The following is a 15,647-nucleotide window of genomic DNA, read 5'->3' on the forward strand; positions in this document are numbered from 1 at the left end:
TCTTTTCAATCATGTTCCAGATAAGACAATCTCATTACTCCTAGATACGAGATTTTTTTTTCTTTTCTCATCGGAAGATAGAGATGGAAATGGCATATTTACTGCCAAAAAATTTCAAAACACTCTACAACATTTAGTTTCTCATAGAATAGGGAAGATAAGGAAGTATCTAATTATAGTTGGCAAACTACACTTTATTTTTTTTTCTGGGAATTTATTTTTTTAAGTTTCTATTTAAATTCCAGGTAGTTAACATACAGTGTAATAATTAGTTTCAGGTGTACAATATAGTGATTCAACACTTCCATACAATACGTGGTGCTCATCACAAGTGCCCTCCTACCATCACCTATTTCACACATCCTCCCAAGCCCTCCCCTCTGGCAACCATCAGTTTGTTCTCAATGGTTAGGAGTCTGTTTTTTGGCTTCTCTCGCTCTCTTTTTCCCTTTGTTTGTTTTGTTTCTTCAGTTCCACATATGAGTGAAGTCATAGGGTATTTGTCTTTCTCAGACTGACCTATTTCACTTAGCATCATACTCTCTAGTTCCATCCAAGTCATTGCAAATGGCAAGACTTCATTCTTTTTTATGGCTGAGTAATCTTCCATTGTGTATATATACCACATCTTCTTTATCCATTCATCAGCCACTAGACACCTGGGCTGCTCATTTTTCCTCCCCATGTCTCCACCTCTAGCCCCTGAAATCTAGGTACTTGGATTAAAAATAAGGGGGTAATAAAGAATTAATGAGAACAGGCTGATTACCACTCTCCTGGGCTAAACCACTGCTCTCTGGCTACTGTAATTTGCACACTGGCCATTTAATTGCTCCAGGCCTCTGTTTCTTTGCAGATAAAAAGAGGGATTAGAAAGGACATAAGTGGAAAATACTGCCTCAGAAATGTTTTAGATGTCATGTTATGGTCCCGCTCAACTGTAAAGGAATCTTGGGGGGAAGAGAAAGAAGGATTTTTGTATGAAGTAAGTCAACTAGCAAGCAACACAATTATAGACCATGTACTCACCAATAATAACAGTGTTGTCATCAGCAATTAGCAACTTGCTGTGGACGTAGATGAGCTCAGTGACTAGATTTCCTTCAAGCTCTGCATGTGTTCGAAGGCCACAGAATGATATGTAATTTATCCACTGATTGCCAACTATAACGTAAAAAAGAAAGCACTAACATGAATATGACCAAGTTCATTAAAGGTACATTAAATTTTACTGTTTTTCAAAACAAATATACTACTTAAATAGGTGGTTAAGAATAGATTGTATACTCTGTGTGTGTGTGTGTGTGTGTGTGTGTGTGTGTGTAATTTCAGAACTCACCCAGGATCTATTTTTGCTATCAGAAGAGTCTTTTACTATTACTATGAATGGATATACATTTTTAGAAAACCATACTGGAGAGCTTTCTATGAATTACCTTTTCCCAAGGCAATCCAAAACTATATCCAATACGAACAATTTATTTTAATGATTTGGCGAGTAACTACTGAAGAGTGATCATTAAAGCCGAGCCAGAGTAGATAACCCAAGGCCTCAGTGTGACATCTGCATCCATCTTGGTTGACACCTGCTGCAGTTTAAATCAGATGCAAAAACAATGCTCAAACGACGTGATGTGTACGTAGTGTAGCGTACTCAGTGCAGAGCAGCAGTTAATTGTATAGACTTTGGGTAAATAAAAATAACACTCCTTGTACATCAGTAACATTAGGAAATGAAAGAATCCTAACTACGTTTGACTTTGGAGAATCTTCCTCAGAGCAAGCAGTACCGGGTTTGTACTTTAAAACTCTGCCCCGTCATCACGTGAGGGCCATTCCTGTGATAAGAAGAAACGAATTCCATACGAAGCCAACCCATAACCATTATCTTGGCATGAACATTAGTCACACAATTTTATGGTCTCTATCCCACATAGCGGTTGTCCTGGCTAAGGAAAGTCTTATACTAAGAATAAACGGAGTGGAACCAAACCATCATGAGTTCTAATAGAAACAGAATATAAATTTTTTTTCTTTAAGAGACTCTGAAGCATACTAATAGAAACAATGGCATTTCGTGTTCTGTTTACTGAAGTTTCCATGTATTACTGATGCTTTCTATTATTCTGTTGATGTTACTCGGTGTTTCTATTAAATTTGGGTATCTTGGAAAGAAATTCATTCAGAGGTTATGGATAGAGATTCCTCCATCTACAGGTAACCTTTCCCTTATATATGTACATAATATTGTAGCTGTTTGCCAAGAGCTGACGTGCCAGTGCACTAGTACGTCATGGGTAAGAGATGCGCTCCTAAAACGTTTCATGTAAATAAGATTTTTGTAAATCAATTTCTTCCCAATTTGTTAATGTTATATTGGATAGATACTTCATCTAAAGCATCAACTTCTCTTTAAATCTTCTCTGATCCAGAAGAAAGAGATATTTCCTCTTTTAAGCCCATCATACCCATAAAATTCCTGGAAAATATTTCTAACATAACATCTAATATATTATTTTACAACCATTCATTTACCCCTCCATTTCTCCTACCGTTATAGAGGTCTTAAACATTTCTGTGTCCCCATTCTTGCATAGTGCTAAAAGAAGTTGAATAAATGAGTGAATTGATGAATGGACAGTCAGGTGACAGCTATTATTTTAGCTTTTGGTTTTTCTGTATCATCTACTTTTCTGCAGCTGGCTCATGATCTAAAATTTTGAGATATAAAGCAGATTTTTCAAGAAATCATGGAGCAAACTCTTTGTTAAAGTAAATAATTTTTTGCAGTCACTTCCCATAAAAAATCCACATTGAACAATATGGTAGACCAATGGTTCTCAGTGTGCACAAGGACTGCTTCTGTGAGGGCCTGTTAGAAGTAAAATCTGGAAATCCTTCCCAGAGGTTCTGATGCAGCAGAAACCCATAATTCAATAAGTGCCCTAGGGGATATCACTCTTCAAACGACACTGTTGTAGAGCTTTGGTATTTATAGTTTTAAGATTAGTGGCACACTTTCAGGAAATAATACACCCTGATAAAGTGAGATGCATTCCAGTGGTGCAAGTCTGCTCAATATGAGGACATCCGTTAATATAAAACATGATACTGACCAATCTAGGGAGAAAAATCATATGATTATTATAACAGATGCTGAAAAGTTTTTGACACAACTCAGCACCCACTCTGGATAAAAACAGTGAAGAAAGAAGAAAATGATGAATACTTGCTTAACATGATTAAAAAATATATATACATTATACATACATAATATGTGTACGTGTGTGGAATATCTTCAATACTGTATAACATTGCCTTGGAGGTATCAGCCAATACAATTAAACAAGAAAAATCACATAAGGAAAACCAGCTCCGTTTCCAGATATGGTAGTATGCTTGGGGAATCAATGATAAAACTATCTCAAATGGCTAAAGAATTAAACATGAAAACAGGATATAAATTAACATATAGAAATCAATAGCCTTCATACACACAAACAACAAACATTTAGAGGATAAAATCAGACAACACATTGCTTACGATGGCAGCAAAAAAGATAAACACAAAGATAAACAATAAACTTATCAATAGATGTGTGCAATTTTTATGAAGAAAAAATTAAAATGCTATCAAACACAAGAACAGACTTGAACAAATGAAAAGACATCCCTTGTTCTGGGATAGAACAATTCAACATCAAAAAGATGCCGACTCTCTCCATGTTAATTTATAAATTTAATATAATCTCAGTAGAAATACCAACATGTTTTTATGAAGTTAGAGAACTTGACATTACAGTTCATGTGGACAAATAAACATCCAAGAATGACTATGAAAAAAAAAACTGGAAAAGAAAAGCACTGAGGAGGGGCAGTAGCCCTATGGACAGTGCTGCCCCAGCACCCAAACAGACAACTAAACCACTGAATAGAAAGTCAAGAAAGAGACCCAAGCTCATACAAAAATTTTGCATATGATAAAAGTGGCATCTCAAATGACCACAACTTTTTTTTTTTTAAGATTTTGTTTATTTATTCGACAGAGAGAGAGACAGCCAGCGAGAGAGGGAACACAAGCAGGGGGAGCGGGAGAGGGAGAAGCAGGCTCATAGCGGAGGAGCCTGATGTGGGACTCGATCCCACAACGCCGGATCACGCCCTGAGCCGAAGGCAGACGCTTAACCGCTGTGCCACCCAGGCGCCCCTCAAATGACCACAACTTTTGCATAAAGGCCTAGGGCTTCACATATCTGTGGCACATAAGGAATAGCAGGGAGGACATCAGGAGAAGGAAGGGAAAATGGAGGGGGGGAAGTCAGAGGGGGAGATGAACCATGAGAGACTATGAACTCCGGGAAACAAACTAAGGGTCTCAGAGGCGAAGGGGGTTGAGGGACGGGTTAACATGGTGATGGGTATTAAGGAGGGCACGTATTGTGATGAGCACTGGGTGCTATACACAAACACTGAATCATGGAACACTACATCAACAACTAAGGATGTACTGTATGGTGACTAACATAACATAGCAAAAGAAGTAAGCAAGATAAAATAAAATAAAATCTATAGAATTAGGGAAGTTCTTCCCAGATCTCCCTCATCAGAGTCACCAGGAGGGGGGCCCTGGCTATATGTGTTTTAAACAGTTCCCATGATTCTGATGTTCTAGGGTTGAAAACCAATGTAAAAAGTTAATAAAAGAAAAATGATATCTTAAAAAAAAAAAAAGGCCTAGGGCCTTTAAATAAAAGGTGCTAGTATCATTGCATAGCTATTTGAAAAAGAAAAATTACATGCATACCTCATACCAATCACAAGAATAAACTCCAAATGGACCAGAGAGAGAAATGCAAGCATACGAAATGACACGTGTTAGAAGAGAAAACAGAGTGAATTCTTACACAACCCGAGTGTAAGGAAGGCTTTATCTATAGGCAATAAAAGAAAAATATCAATAACTTTGCTTAGATTTTAAAAAACCACATGACACAAAACACCACAAGCCAAAAAAAAAAAGGGGGGGGGACAAATGACAAAGTCGGAGAAAGTATTTGCAGTGCATGTCACAGATAAAGAGCTTAGAGTCCAAACCTATAAAGAAGTCTCAAAATCTTGATAGAAAGAATGGGCAAAAGACATAAATGGACAATTCACATACATGAAAAGATATCTGAAAGATATTCTTCCTCACTCATAATAGAAATGCAAAACTACACTGAGAAACCATTTCTTACCTATGATAACAGCAAAAATATAACACATTCTATCAGTGAGACTGGGTTGAAGAAGGCTCTCTCGTACACTGGTGGTGAGAAACCAAACTGGTACAAATTTTTTGGGGGGGGGAGTTTATATCTAACAAATATCTAACAGATATCTAACAAAAGTATATTTTAAAAATTATTTTATTTTATATCTAACAAATATCTAACAAAAAGTATATTTTAAAAATTATTTTATTTTTTCATCATGATAAACTGCACTCCTGTATCCCTTTTACCAATTTACCCCATCCCCCACCCACCTCCCCTCTGGGAACCATCAGTTTGTTCTCTGCAGTTAAGAGTCTGTTTCTTGGTTTGCCTCTCTTTTCCCTTTGCTTGTTTGTTTTGTTTCTTAAATTCCACAGACGAGTGAAATCCTATGGTATTTGTTTTTCTCTGACTGACTTATTTCACTTAGCAGTAGCAATCCTGCCCTAGAAATTTACCCTAAATAAACACTTTCAACAAATAATATATATGCACAAGGTTATTCACTGTATAACAGTAATCAAAAAATACTGAAAATAATCAAAACACCCATACAGAGGCGAACGAGTGAACTGAGTGTGGCAAATCTATACATGGAAGACTGCAGACATAAAGGAACGAAGAGCTCTATGAACTGGTATGCAAGAAATAAGAACATATACATACATCTGCTCATTTCTACAAAAAGAAAACATTGCAAGAATAATCTAGAAACTGACAAAATTGGCTACCAATAGTGGATGTGAGGGAACAGGATAGAAAAGATGAGTGTGGAGGAAACTGACAAAAAGTAAGAGAAGTGACACTTAGCTAAGTATGCCATTTTTACGGTTCCGAGTATTGGAAGTATATTGCACACACTGAAAGAAAAATCAAGAAAGATATAGAAAAAAAACCCTCTAAAATGGAATACAAACTGAAGGAAATGAACCCAACTATATTTCAAATTAATAACATAATCCAAGTAAATTTTGAACACTGACTTTTGAGTATATACCCTTAGGCTAAAGACAAAAAGAACTGTAAACAAATACTGAATTCTAGTGAGTAGATTTATTTTTCATAGTGGTATGGGTTAGCGATTCTAAACCTATTTTCTGTATATTCTAGGATTGAGGAAAGAAATGCATATATTGTATCTACAACACAATACAAAGCCTGAGCCAGGTTTCTCACTGTGAGACAAAGGGTTATAAAAAGAGAGAGATGGCTAGAAGGAACTCTGTGGTGTGGGACTGGAATTGGAAGCATTAATACAAAGACAGACAGATGGACAAATAGATTTATCGATGGGTGATAGACAGGTAATGTGTACACGATGGGTCTTAACGCAATGACATCCCAGAAGCCATGATCACATCTAACACCTAGATGTTGGTTCCTAAATGTCATTTTCCACTAGAAGAATCTAGGTTCCTTGGAGAAACCGTTGATTCTAGGGCTAGTTCTGGACATATACAGGATGAGTGTGGAACTCGGCTTGTGCCACCAAGAAAAAAAGGCTGATGGGAACATATCAAAAGCACATAGGAGCCAACTTTTAAGGTGCTCACTGGCCAAACCTGTGCAACTAGGAATTGAAATTATACACACTGAATAAAATAAGAATCCATATGTCCGTACCAATACAAATACATACATAAATCCACAAATGGGGAAGAAAAGGGGAAACCTTCCTTACAGTAGAATTCCAACTAAGAAATTGAGAAGAAAGTAATAAATACAGAAGAAATGATGAGATGAAAAAAATCAGCATTTGGCAACTATCATAGTAGTAATACCTGAATCATAGTAGCAATAATTGATTCAGGTGAGAATCATTAACGTATGCTAAAACCACTGGGTGAATGTTTGATGAAAAGCAGGACATTTATATAGACTCGAAGGGTTTTCCATGAAGTATTTATCATTACAAAAGGAAAAATCGTTATTCTATGGGGCGGGAACCTGGCAGATAGCACCCTCACTAAATGATCAAAGGCACAACCAGTAATGTGGCAAATCAAGACCCCATTCTTCCTGATACGGAGCACGAAGAGCCTATGGCTTCTGTGATCTTCCTGCTCCAAATGCCTGCATCTCATCATGAGGAAACAGTAGATAAAACCAAACTGAAGGCTATTTTTACAAAATAACCAGTCTGTACTCTTCAAATATATCAAGATCACGAAAGTACCCCCACCCTCCAAAAAAAAAAAAAAAAAAGATCGAGGAATTATTATTAAAGGAAAATAATGACACATGACAACCACATTGCAACACATGACTGCCGAATGTCTCCTGCGCGAGAAAGAAACATTTCCTCCCTTTTGTTATGAAGGACATTAGTAAGCAATTGGCAAAATTTCAATAAGGTCTACAAACCAGATAATAGTATTATATCAATGTTAATTTTATTAATTTTGATTATTGAACTATAGCTGCTTTTTAAAATGTCTTGCTTTTTCCAGAAACACACACTCAAGTATTTACGGGTAAATGGGCATTATGGCTGTGACCTATTCCCAAATGGGTCATAGGGGAAAAACCCACCTATCTATGTATTTATCTATTAAAAAGAATGATAAAGCAAAGAAGGTAAAAGATTAAAATTTGGGAAATCAGGATGAAGTGTGTATGACAGTTCTAGAATCCCTTCTATCAGTCAGAAATTATTATTGTTATTATTTTAAAGATGTATTTACTTATTTGAGAAAGTGAGTGAGAGCAAGCATGAGTGCCGGGGTGGGAGGGGCAGAGGGCAGAGGGAGAGAATCTTAAGCAGACGCCCTGCTGAGTGCAGAGCCCAATGCAGGGTTGGATGCCATGACCCTGAGATCATGACCTGAACAGAAATCAAGAGCCAGACACTTAACTGACTGAGCCATCCAGGAGCCCCAAGTCTGAAATTACTTCAAAATAATTTCCAAAAAAGATCAGTGATGCTAACTAGCTTAGCAGCCTGAAGGTTGAAGACATGTAATAATATGTAATTTTCTAAGGCAGGGATTTGTGCTATTCCCTAGCAAGGCTGGAGAATATCGACAACATATCAATTGGCTGGATAGCTTCACAGCCCATCATCCATACCTCCTTCCCATCCATCCTGGCCTTTGAAATAACTCCTATGAAGTGATAAAAAAAAACCTTGTTTCTTTGTGAAAAATGCCCCTCACAGAAGAAGAAAGCTAAAAGTTAGTACCAATAACAGAACCCAAAAGGAAAGACCGGGGTCCTAGCCAGAAAGTGGACATTTTGGATTAAAGCATAGCCTGTCAAGTGCATGGGGGTACCCACCCAAGATGTTAATGATTCCACCAGAAAAGAAGAAAAAGCAAACTGAGAAGCTGTTTCAGCCAGTACTGTATTCCGTGAAGAAGTGGCTCAACAGGGGACAGATACAAAGTTGGAGATGTTAACTTGAGCTGTGAGGATATACTGAGCAAACAAGTGCCTTCTGAGAAAGTATGAGAATGTCAGGAGCATGCAGAAGCAGTGATAAAAAGCCATTACTGGAAAAGCATCGAGAGGTTTCCAAATTGTATGTCCTAGTGGTATCTGAGAATCTGGAGGTGTATACTGGGCCCCTAGGACATATCTTTAGGAACACTGGTGCGTATGTACCTCAAAAGATGGGAATTCAAGGGGTGCCTGGGTGGCTCAGTCAGTTAAGCGTCTGCCTTCAGCTCAGGTCATGATCCCAGGGTCCTGGGATCCAGTCCGGCATCAGGCTCCCTGCTCAGTAGGGAGTCTACTTCTCCTTCCCCCTCACCTGCTGCTCTGCCTGCTTGTGCTCTCTGTCAAATAAATAAATAAAATCTTAAACAAAAAAAGATGGGAATTCAATACAACAGACTCTTGATATTTACAAGGAAGCTTAATGAAAAGGCTGAGAGTTGTTACAGGCTTTTGTTACTGAAAAAGTTGTAGCACTTCGTATAGGTACATTACTACATCCTGACAGAAAACCTCTAGACCTTGTGTTCAATTACACTCAATTGGCTGCTGAAGTGCCACGATTCACAAAAATTATAGAAATGAGAAAGAAATGCTTTCAATTGAACACTAAATCCCTAAGGATTGGTGCGTATGATAATTGCAGTCCACTAATAGCTGCTAGTTTTCTTTTCAGGAATTTCAACATATTCATAGCAGAAGTTTTGTTATTTCTAAAGAACTGAAATAGTAGAGAACCACAGTTCTCTATCCAATTAGAGATTAGTTATTTCATATATTTAAAACCCACTACACATTTACAAAAACAAAACCAACAATATAACATCGTACCTCGGAAAGAGGCATTATGTAATTCTTCTGTTCTTTATGTTTAGAGTATGAACATTTTTCCCACTGAGATGCCTGATTCTGACTTGTTCCCAGGGTGCTTGGAAATCTTTTCATAAAAGGGCTTAACATTGAAATTACTTCTTGTGTTAAAATCCAATTTTTCCCCTGAATAGGCAAAGACAGGCAAAGGGTCCAGAGCCAAAGGAATGCTTTATAATAAGCTCGGGCATTTTTATGGTTGAGAAACTAAATAATAGGCTTGTTCTGACTTTTTGTTCTCCTAGAACCTCACCTTTGCATTTTTGCTAGTCACTGTCACCACTGAGTGGCTTTCCGGATTTTGTTTTTGTCAATACTTCTTTTAGAGACATCCATTCATTATCATCTTCATTTTAAGCCATTAGGAACAGAGACAGTGATAATGCTCTGGTAAATCTCTGTCCTAGATGCAATTAGATACAACTTTGGAAAGTATTTATTATGGGTGATGTACATATCTCATGTCTACAGTTGTCTAGAGAGTTGCCTGAGCAGCCCATTAGCGAAAAATTATTAAAACGTCCAACACACACACACACACACACACACACAGTATAGATTTTAAATTATCATGTACTAAAAGCTTAATTATTTTGAAAGCTTCCAAATCATTTATAAATCCATATAACATACAATTCACCCCTTTAAAATGTACAATTCATTGCGTTTTTTTTTTTTTAGCACATTCACAAAGCTGTGTGATCACCACTATCTAATTTTAAGACATTGGTATCACACCAAAAAGAAATGCCATACCCATTAGGAGTCACTCCTCATTCCACTCTATCCAGATCCTAGCACTGACTAATTTACTGTCCTGACTCTGCAGATTTACCTATTAAAAACATTTCACAAAAACGGAATTATGCAATATGTGACCTTTTGTGCCTGGCTTCTTTCTATTTACTATCATATTTGCAAGGTTCATCTATTTTGTAGCATGTATCAGTACATACATTTTGACATATAAATAATATTCCACTATATGGACATAAACGTTTTGTTTCTACATTCATCAGTTAATGGATACTTGCGTTGTTTCAAGTTTTTCACTATTATGAATAATGCTGCTATCAACATTCATGTGCAGGTTTTTGTGTGGACATATGTTTTCAGTTCTCTTCAGTATATACTATGGAGCAGAACTGCTGGGTTACATGGTAATTCTATGTTTAATTTATAAGGAATTACCAATTTGCTTTTCAAAGAGCCTGTACCATTTTTTAAAAGTTTTTATTTAAATTCCAGTTAGTTAACAGACAGTGTAGTATTAGTTTCAGACGTGTAATACAGTGATTCAACATTTCCATACGTCACCCTGTGCTCATCACAGCAAGTGCACGCCTTAATCCCCATCACCCACTTCCCTCTCCCTTTCTTCCTTCCCCTCTGGTAACCATCAGTTAGTTCTCTATAGTTATGAGTCTGTTTCTTGGTTTGACTCTCTCTTTCTCTTTTTCCCTTTGGCTCATTTGTTTTGTTTCTTAATTTCCACATGAGTGAAACCATGGTATTTATCTTTCTCTGAGTTATTTTGCTTAGCATTATACTCTTTAGGTCCATCCATGTCATTGTAAATGGCAAAATTTCATTATTTTTTATGGCTGAGTAATATTCCATTGTGTGTTTGTGGTGTGTGTGCGCATGCCACATTTTCTTTTTCCATTCATCAGCTGATGGACAGTTGGGCTCTTTCCATAAATTGACTATTGTAGTAATGCTGCTATAAACATCACGGTGCATGTATCTCTTTGAATTAGTATTTTTGTATTCTTTGGGTAAATACCTAGTAGTACAATTGCTGGATCATAGGATAGCTCTATTTTTAGCTTTCTGAAGAACCTCCACTCTCCTTTCTAGATGGGCTGCGCCAGTTTGCATTCCCGAACAGCACAAGAGGAACGGTTCCTCTTTTTCCACATCCTCGCCAACATCTGTTATTTCCTGTGTTGTTGGTTTTACCCATTCTAACAGGTGTGATGTGATATCTCATTGTAGTTTTGACCTGTATTAACATTATTAGACTCAGTTTGTAATATTTCACTAAGGTATTTTGTGTCTATATTCATAAGGGATATTGTTTTGTAGCTTTCTTTTCTTTTCTTTTCTTTTCTTTTCTTTTCTTTTCTTTTCTTTTCTTTTCTTTTCTTTTCTTTTTTTAAGATTTTATTTATTTATTTGACAGAGAGAGACAGCCAGCGAGAGAAGGAACACAAGCAGGGGTAGTGGGAGAGGAAGAAGCAGGCTCCCAGCAGAGGAGTAGCCTGATGTGGGGCTCGATCCCAGAATGCCGGGATCACACCCTGAGCCGAAGGCAGACGCCCAATGACTGAGCCACCCAGGCGCCCCTGTAGCTTTCTTTTCTTATAATGACTTTGGTTTTGACATCAAGGCAATATTGATTTCGTAGAATGGGCTGGGAAGTATTCCCTTCTCCCATATTTTTTGGGCGGGAAGAACTGGTGTTCTTTGTGAAGAACCGGTGTTCTTTTGTGGATGGTAGAATTCACCCGCAAAGCCACCTGAGCCTGGGCTTTTCTTTGCAGGAAGACTCTTGATTACTCAGTTTCTTTGCTTATTATAAATCTACTCAGAGTTTCAGTTTCTTGTTGAGTCAGTTTTGGTAGTTTGTCTTTCTAGGAATTTGTCCATCTTACCTAGGTTAACTAACGTGTTGACCCATAACTGTTTGTAGTGTTCTTTTATATTCCTTTTTTTTGTAATTTGAGTTTTGTCTGTTTTTTTACTTGGTCAGTCTAGCTAAAGATTTGTCAATTTTGTCCATCTTTTCAAAAAACCAATGTTTGGTTTCATAATTATATTGTTTTTCCATTCTCTATTTATGTCCCCTCTGATCTATATTATTTCCTTCATTCTGCTACCTTTGAGTTTAATTTGTTCTTCAGTTTCTTAGGGTGTAGGGTTTGGTTACTGATTTGAAATCTTTCTTCTATGTTTAATATAGGTATGTTTATAGCTATAAATTTCTCTCTAGCATTGCTTTATTTTTTTTTTATTTTTTTAAAGATTTTATTTATTTATTTATTTATTTATTTATTTATTTATTTATTTATTTATTTGACAGCAAGAGAGACAGCCAGCGAGAGAGGGAACACAAGCAGGGGGAGCGGGAGAGGGAGAAGCAGGCTCCCAGCAGAGCAGGGAGCCCAATGTGGGGCTCGATCCCAGGACCCTGGGATCATGCCCTGAGCCGAAGGCAGATGCTCAACGACTGAGCCACCCAGGCGCCCCTCTAAGCATTGCTTTACAGTGTCTCCCAAGTTTTGATATGTTGTCTCCATTTTCATTCATCTCAAAATATGTTCTGATATCCCTGTTTCTTCTTTGATTCTTTGGTTATTCCATCTATTTGTGAATTCCTAAAATTTCCTTTTGTTGTTAACATATAATTTCATGCTACTGTGGTCAGAGAACATACTTTGTATGATTTCAATCCTTTTAAATTCATTGTAACTTGTTTTATGGCCTGCTATTTGGTCTATCCTGGTGAATGTTTCATGTGTACTTGAGAATGTATATTCTGTTGTTAGGAAGTGGAATCTTCTATAGATGTCTGCTAGGTCTAGTACTTACAGTCTTACGTCTTCGGTTTCGGTGCTGATCCCTGGTCCAACTGTTCTATACGATAGTAAACATGGGGTATTGAAGACACCAACTATTATTTCTAAATTGTCTATTTCTCACTCAATTCTGTCAGTTTTTGCTTCGTGTACTTTGGGTTCTGTTGTTAGTTGTATATATGTTTATAATTCTTGTATTTTCTTGATGAATTGACCTTTTTATCATTGCATAGTATCCTCTCATAAAAGTTTCTGTCTTAAGATCTATTTTGTCTGGTATTGTTATAGCCACTCTAGCTATTTTTTTTTTTGGAGGGGTTACTGTTTGTATAGAATATATTTTATCATCCTTCTACTTTCAAACTATTTGTATCTTGAATCTAGAGTCTCTGATAGATAGTGTATAGTTGGGTCATTTAAAAAAAAAATTCCAGGGTTGCTTGGGTGGCTCAGTCAGTTAAGCATCCAACTCTTGACCTCAGCTCAGGTCTTGATCTCAGGGTCATGGGTTCAAGCCCTGTGTTGGGCTCCACACCCAGTGTAGAGCCTACTTAAAAACAAACAAGCAAACAAGCAAACAAACAAAAGACACTCCATGCTGTTTATCTCCGTACTTAATTGGAAGCTTAATCCATTCTATATCTGGAGGGAGTTATTACTGCCATTTTCTACTTGTTTTCCACATGTGTCATATCCATTTTGTTCCTCCATTACTCCATATCTGCCATCTTTTATGTTACATAGGTATTTTCTAGTGTAACATTTTAATCTCTTTGTTGTTTCTTTTACTATATATTTTTTAAAGATTTTATTTATTTATTTGAGAGAAAGAGAGACTGAGAGAGAGTGTGAGCAGGGCAGAGAGAGAGGGACAAGCAGATTCCCGGCTGAGCAGGGAGCCTGATGCGGAACTCGATCCCAGGACCCCAGGATCATGACCTGAGCTGAAAACAGACGCATTAACTGACTAAGCCACCCAAGCAGCCCCTTTTTTACTATATTTTGAAAGTAATTTCATTAGTGGTTTTCCTGGGTATTACAAACAATCTAGTTTGGATTAATATGAATTTAATTTCATAGTATACTAAAACTTTTATCTAACATAGCTCCATTCCCTTCTCCCTCTCTTATGCTATTATCATCATACAAATTAGATCTTTAAAAATTACATACCCATCAACACAGATTTATAATTATTGCTTTGGACAGCTGCCTCTTACTTTTGATTGGAGGAAAAAAAGTTAGAAAAAGAAAATATATCTATACAGTCTTTTTAATTTACCTATATAGTTACCATTGTTGTGCTTTTTATTTCTTTGTCAACACTCCAGTTACTTTCCAGGAACTTCATTTCTACATGAGGGCTCCTGTTAGCATTTCTTGTAGGGAAGGTCTGCTAGTGATAAATTCTCTCAGTTTTTGCTTATCTGAAAATGCCTTAATTTCTCCTTCATTTTTGAAGGATAGTTTTGCTGGACACAGAGTTCTTGGTTGATAGTCTTTTCTTCCAGCACTTTGAATATGTTGTCATGGTGTACTCAGAACTCCATAGTTTCTGATAAGAAATTGGCTATTCATCTTATGGAGGATGCCTTATATTTCACGATTTGCTTCTCTTGCTGCTTTCAAGATTGTTTTGTCTTTGTCTTTGGATAGTTTGGTTATGATGTGTTTTGGTATGGGTATCTCTTTATCCTTGTTGGAGTTTGTTGAGCTTCTTGGATGTGTAGATTCATATTTCCCATTAAATTTGGGAAGTTTCCAGTCATTTTTTAAAAATATTTTATTTATTTGAGAGAGATGGAGAGAGAGAGAGAGAGAGAGTATGAGCGGGGGGAAGGGCAGAGGGGGAGGAAGAGGAAGAGAAAATCAGTAGACTCCCAGCTGAGCATGGAGCCTGATGCAGGACTCGATCTCATGACCCTGAGATCATGACGTGAGCTGAAACCAAGTCTGACGCTTAACCGACTGAGCCACCCAGGTGCCCTCAGTCATTATTTCTTTAAATATTCTTCCTACACTTTTCTCTCCCTTCTTTTTGGGATTCCCATTATGTGTATGTTGCTGTGTTTGATGGTGTTTCACAGGTCTGCAAGGCTTTGTTTATTTGTCTTCTTTTTTCTTTCTGTTCCTCAGGCTATATAATTTCAATTGATCTGTCTTCAGGTTTGTTGGTTTTTCTGCCCCCTCCAATCTGCAACTAAGCTCCTCTAACATACACTTCATTTCAGTTATATTTTTTAACTCTAGAATTTATATGTGGTTCCTTTTTCTTCACAAAAAAATTTTATAGAAACTTTTTAATAAAATATTCTATTTTTTTAATATTCTCTATTTGGGAAGAAATTGTTTCTTTGTTCTCTTTAGTTCTTTAGATATTATTTCTTTTAGTTCTTCGAACATAGTTACACTAGGTCTTTTAAAGTCATCTAAACTGTCAGGTCAAATTATGACAGTTCCCTGAGAACTGCCAGAGGATGGGAGCTTCACACCCATGGCTCCCTCT

At 37.0% G+C, this 15,647-nt stretch overlaps 1 protein-coding gene across 5 annotated transcripts in view; it reads right to left on the reverse strand.

Annotated features, from left to right (window-relative positions):
• The window catches only part of PLD1 (phospholipase D1), a 202,462-nt gene that overhangs the window by 22,379 nt on the left and 164,436 nt on the right, over positions 1-15,647 (reverse strand). For all 5 annotated transcript variants that reach the window (XR_006777955.2, XM_087861397.1, XM_045788648.2 and 2 more), the window contains one exon: positions 1,030-1,164. Coding sequence is in view for 4 of the 5 variants with exons in the window: in XM_087861397.1 (XP_087717523.1) it covers positions 1,030-1,164 (135 nt within the window). In the remaining variant the exon portion in view is untranslated. The remainder of the gene's footprint in view (positions 1-1,029; positions 1,165-15,647) is intronic.

This window comes from Ursus americanus, chromosome 4, assembly GCF_024610735.1.
Source record: "Ursus americanus isolate L20-20 chromosome 4, mUrsAme1.1.p, whole genome shotgun sequence".
NCBI lineage: Eukaryota > Metazoa > Chordata > Mammalia > Carnivora > Ursidae > Ursus > Ursus americanus.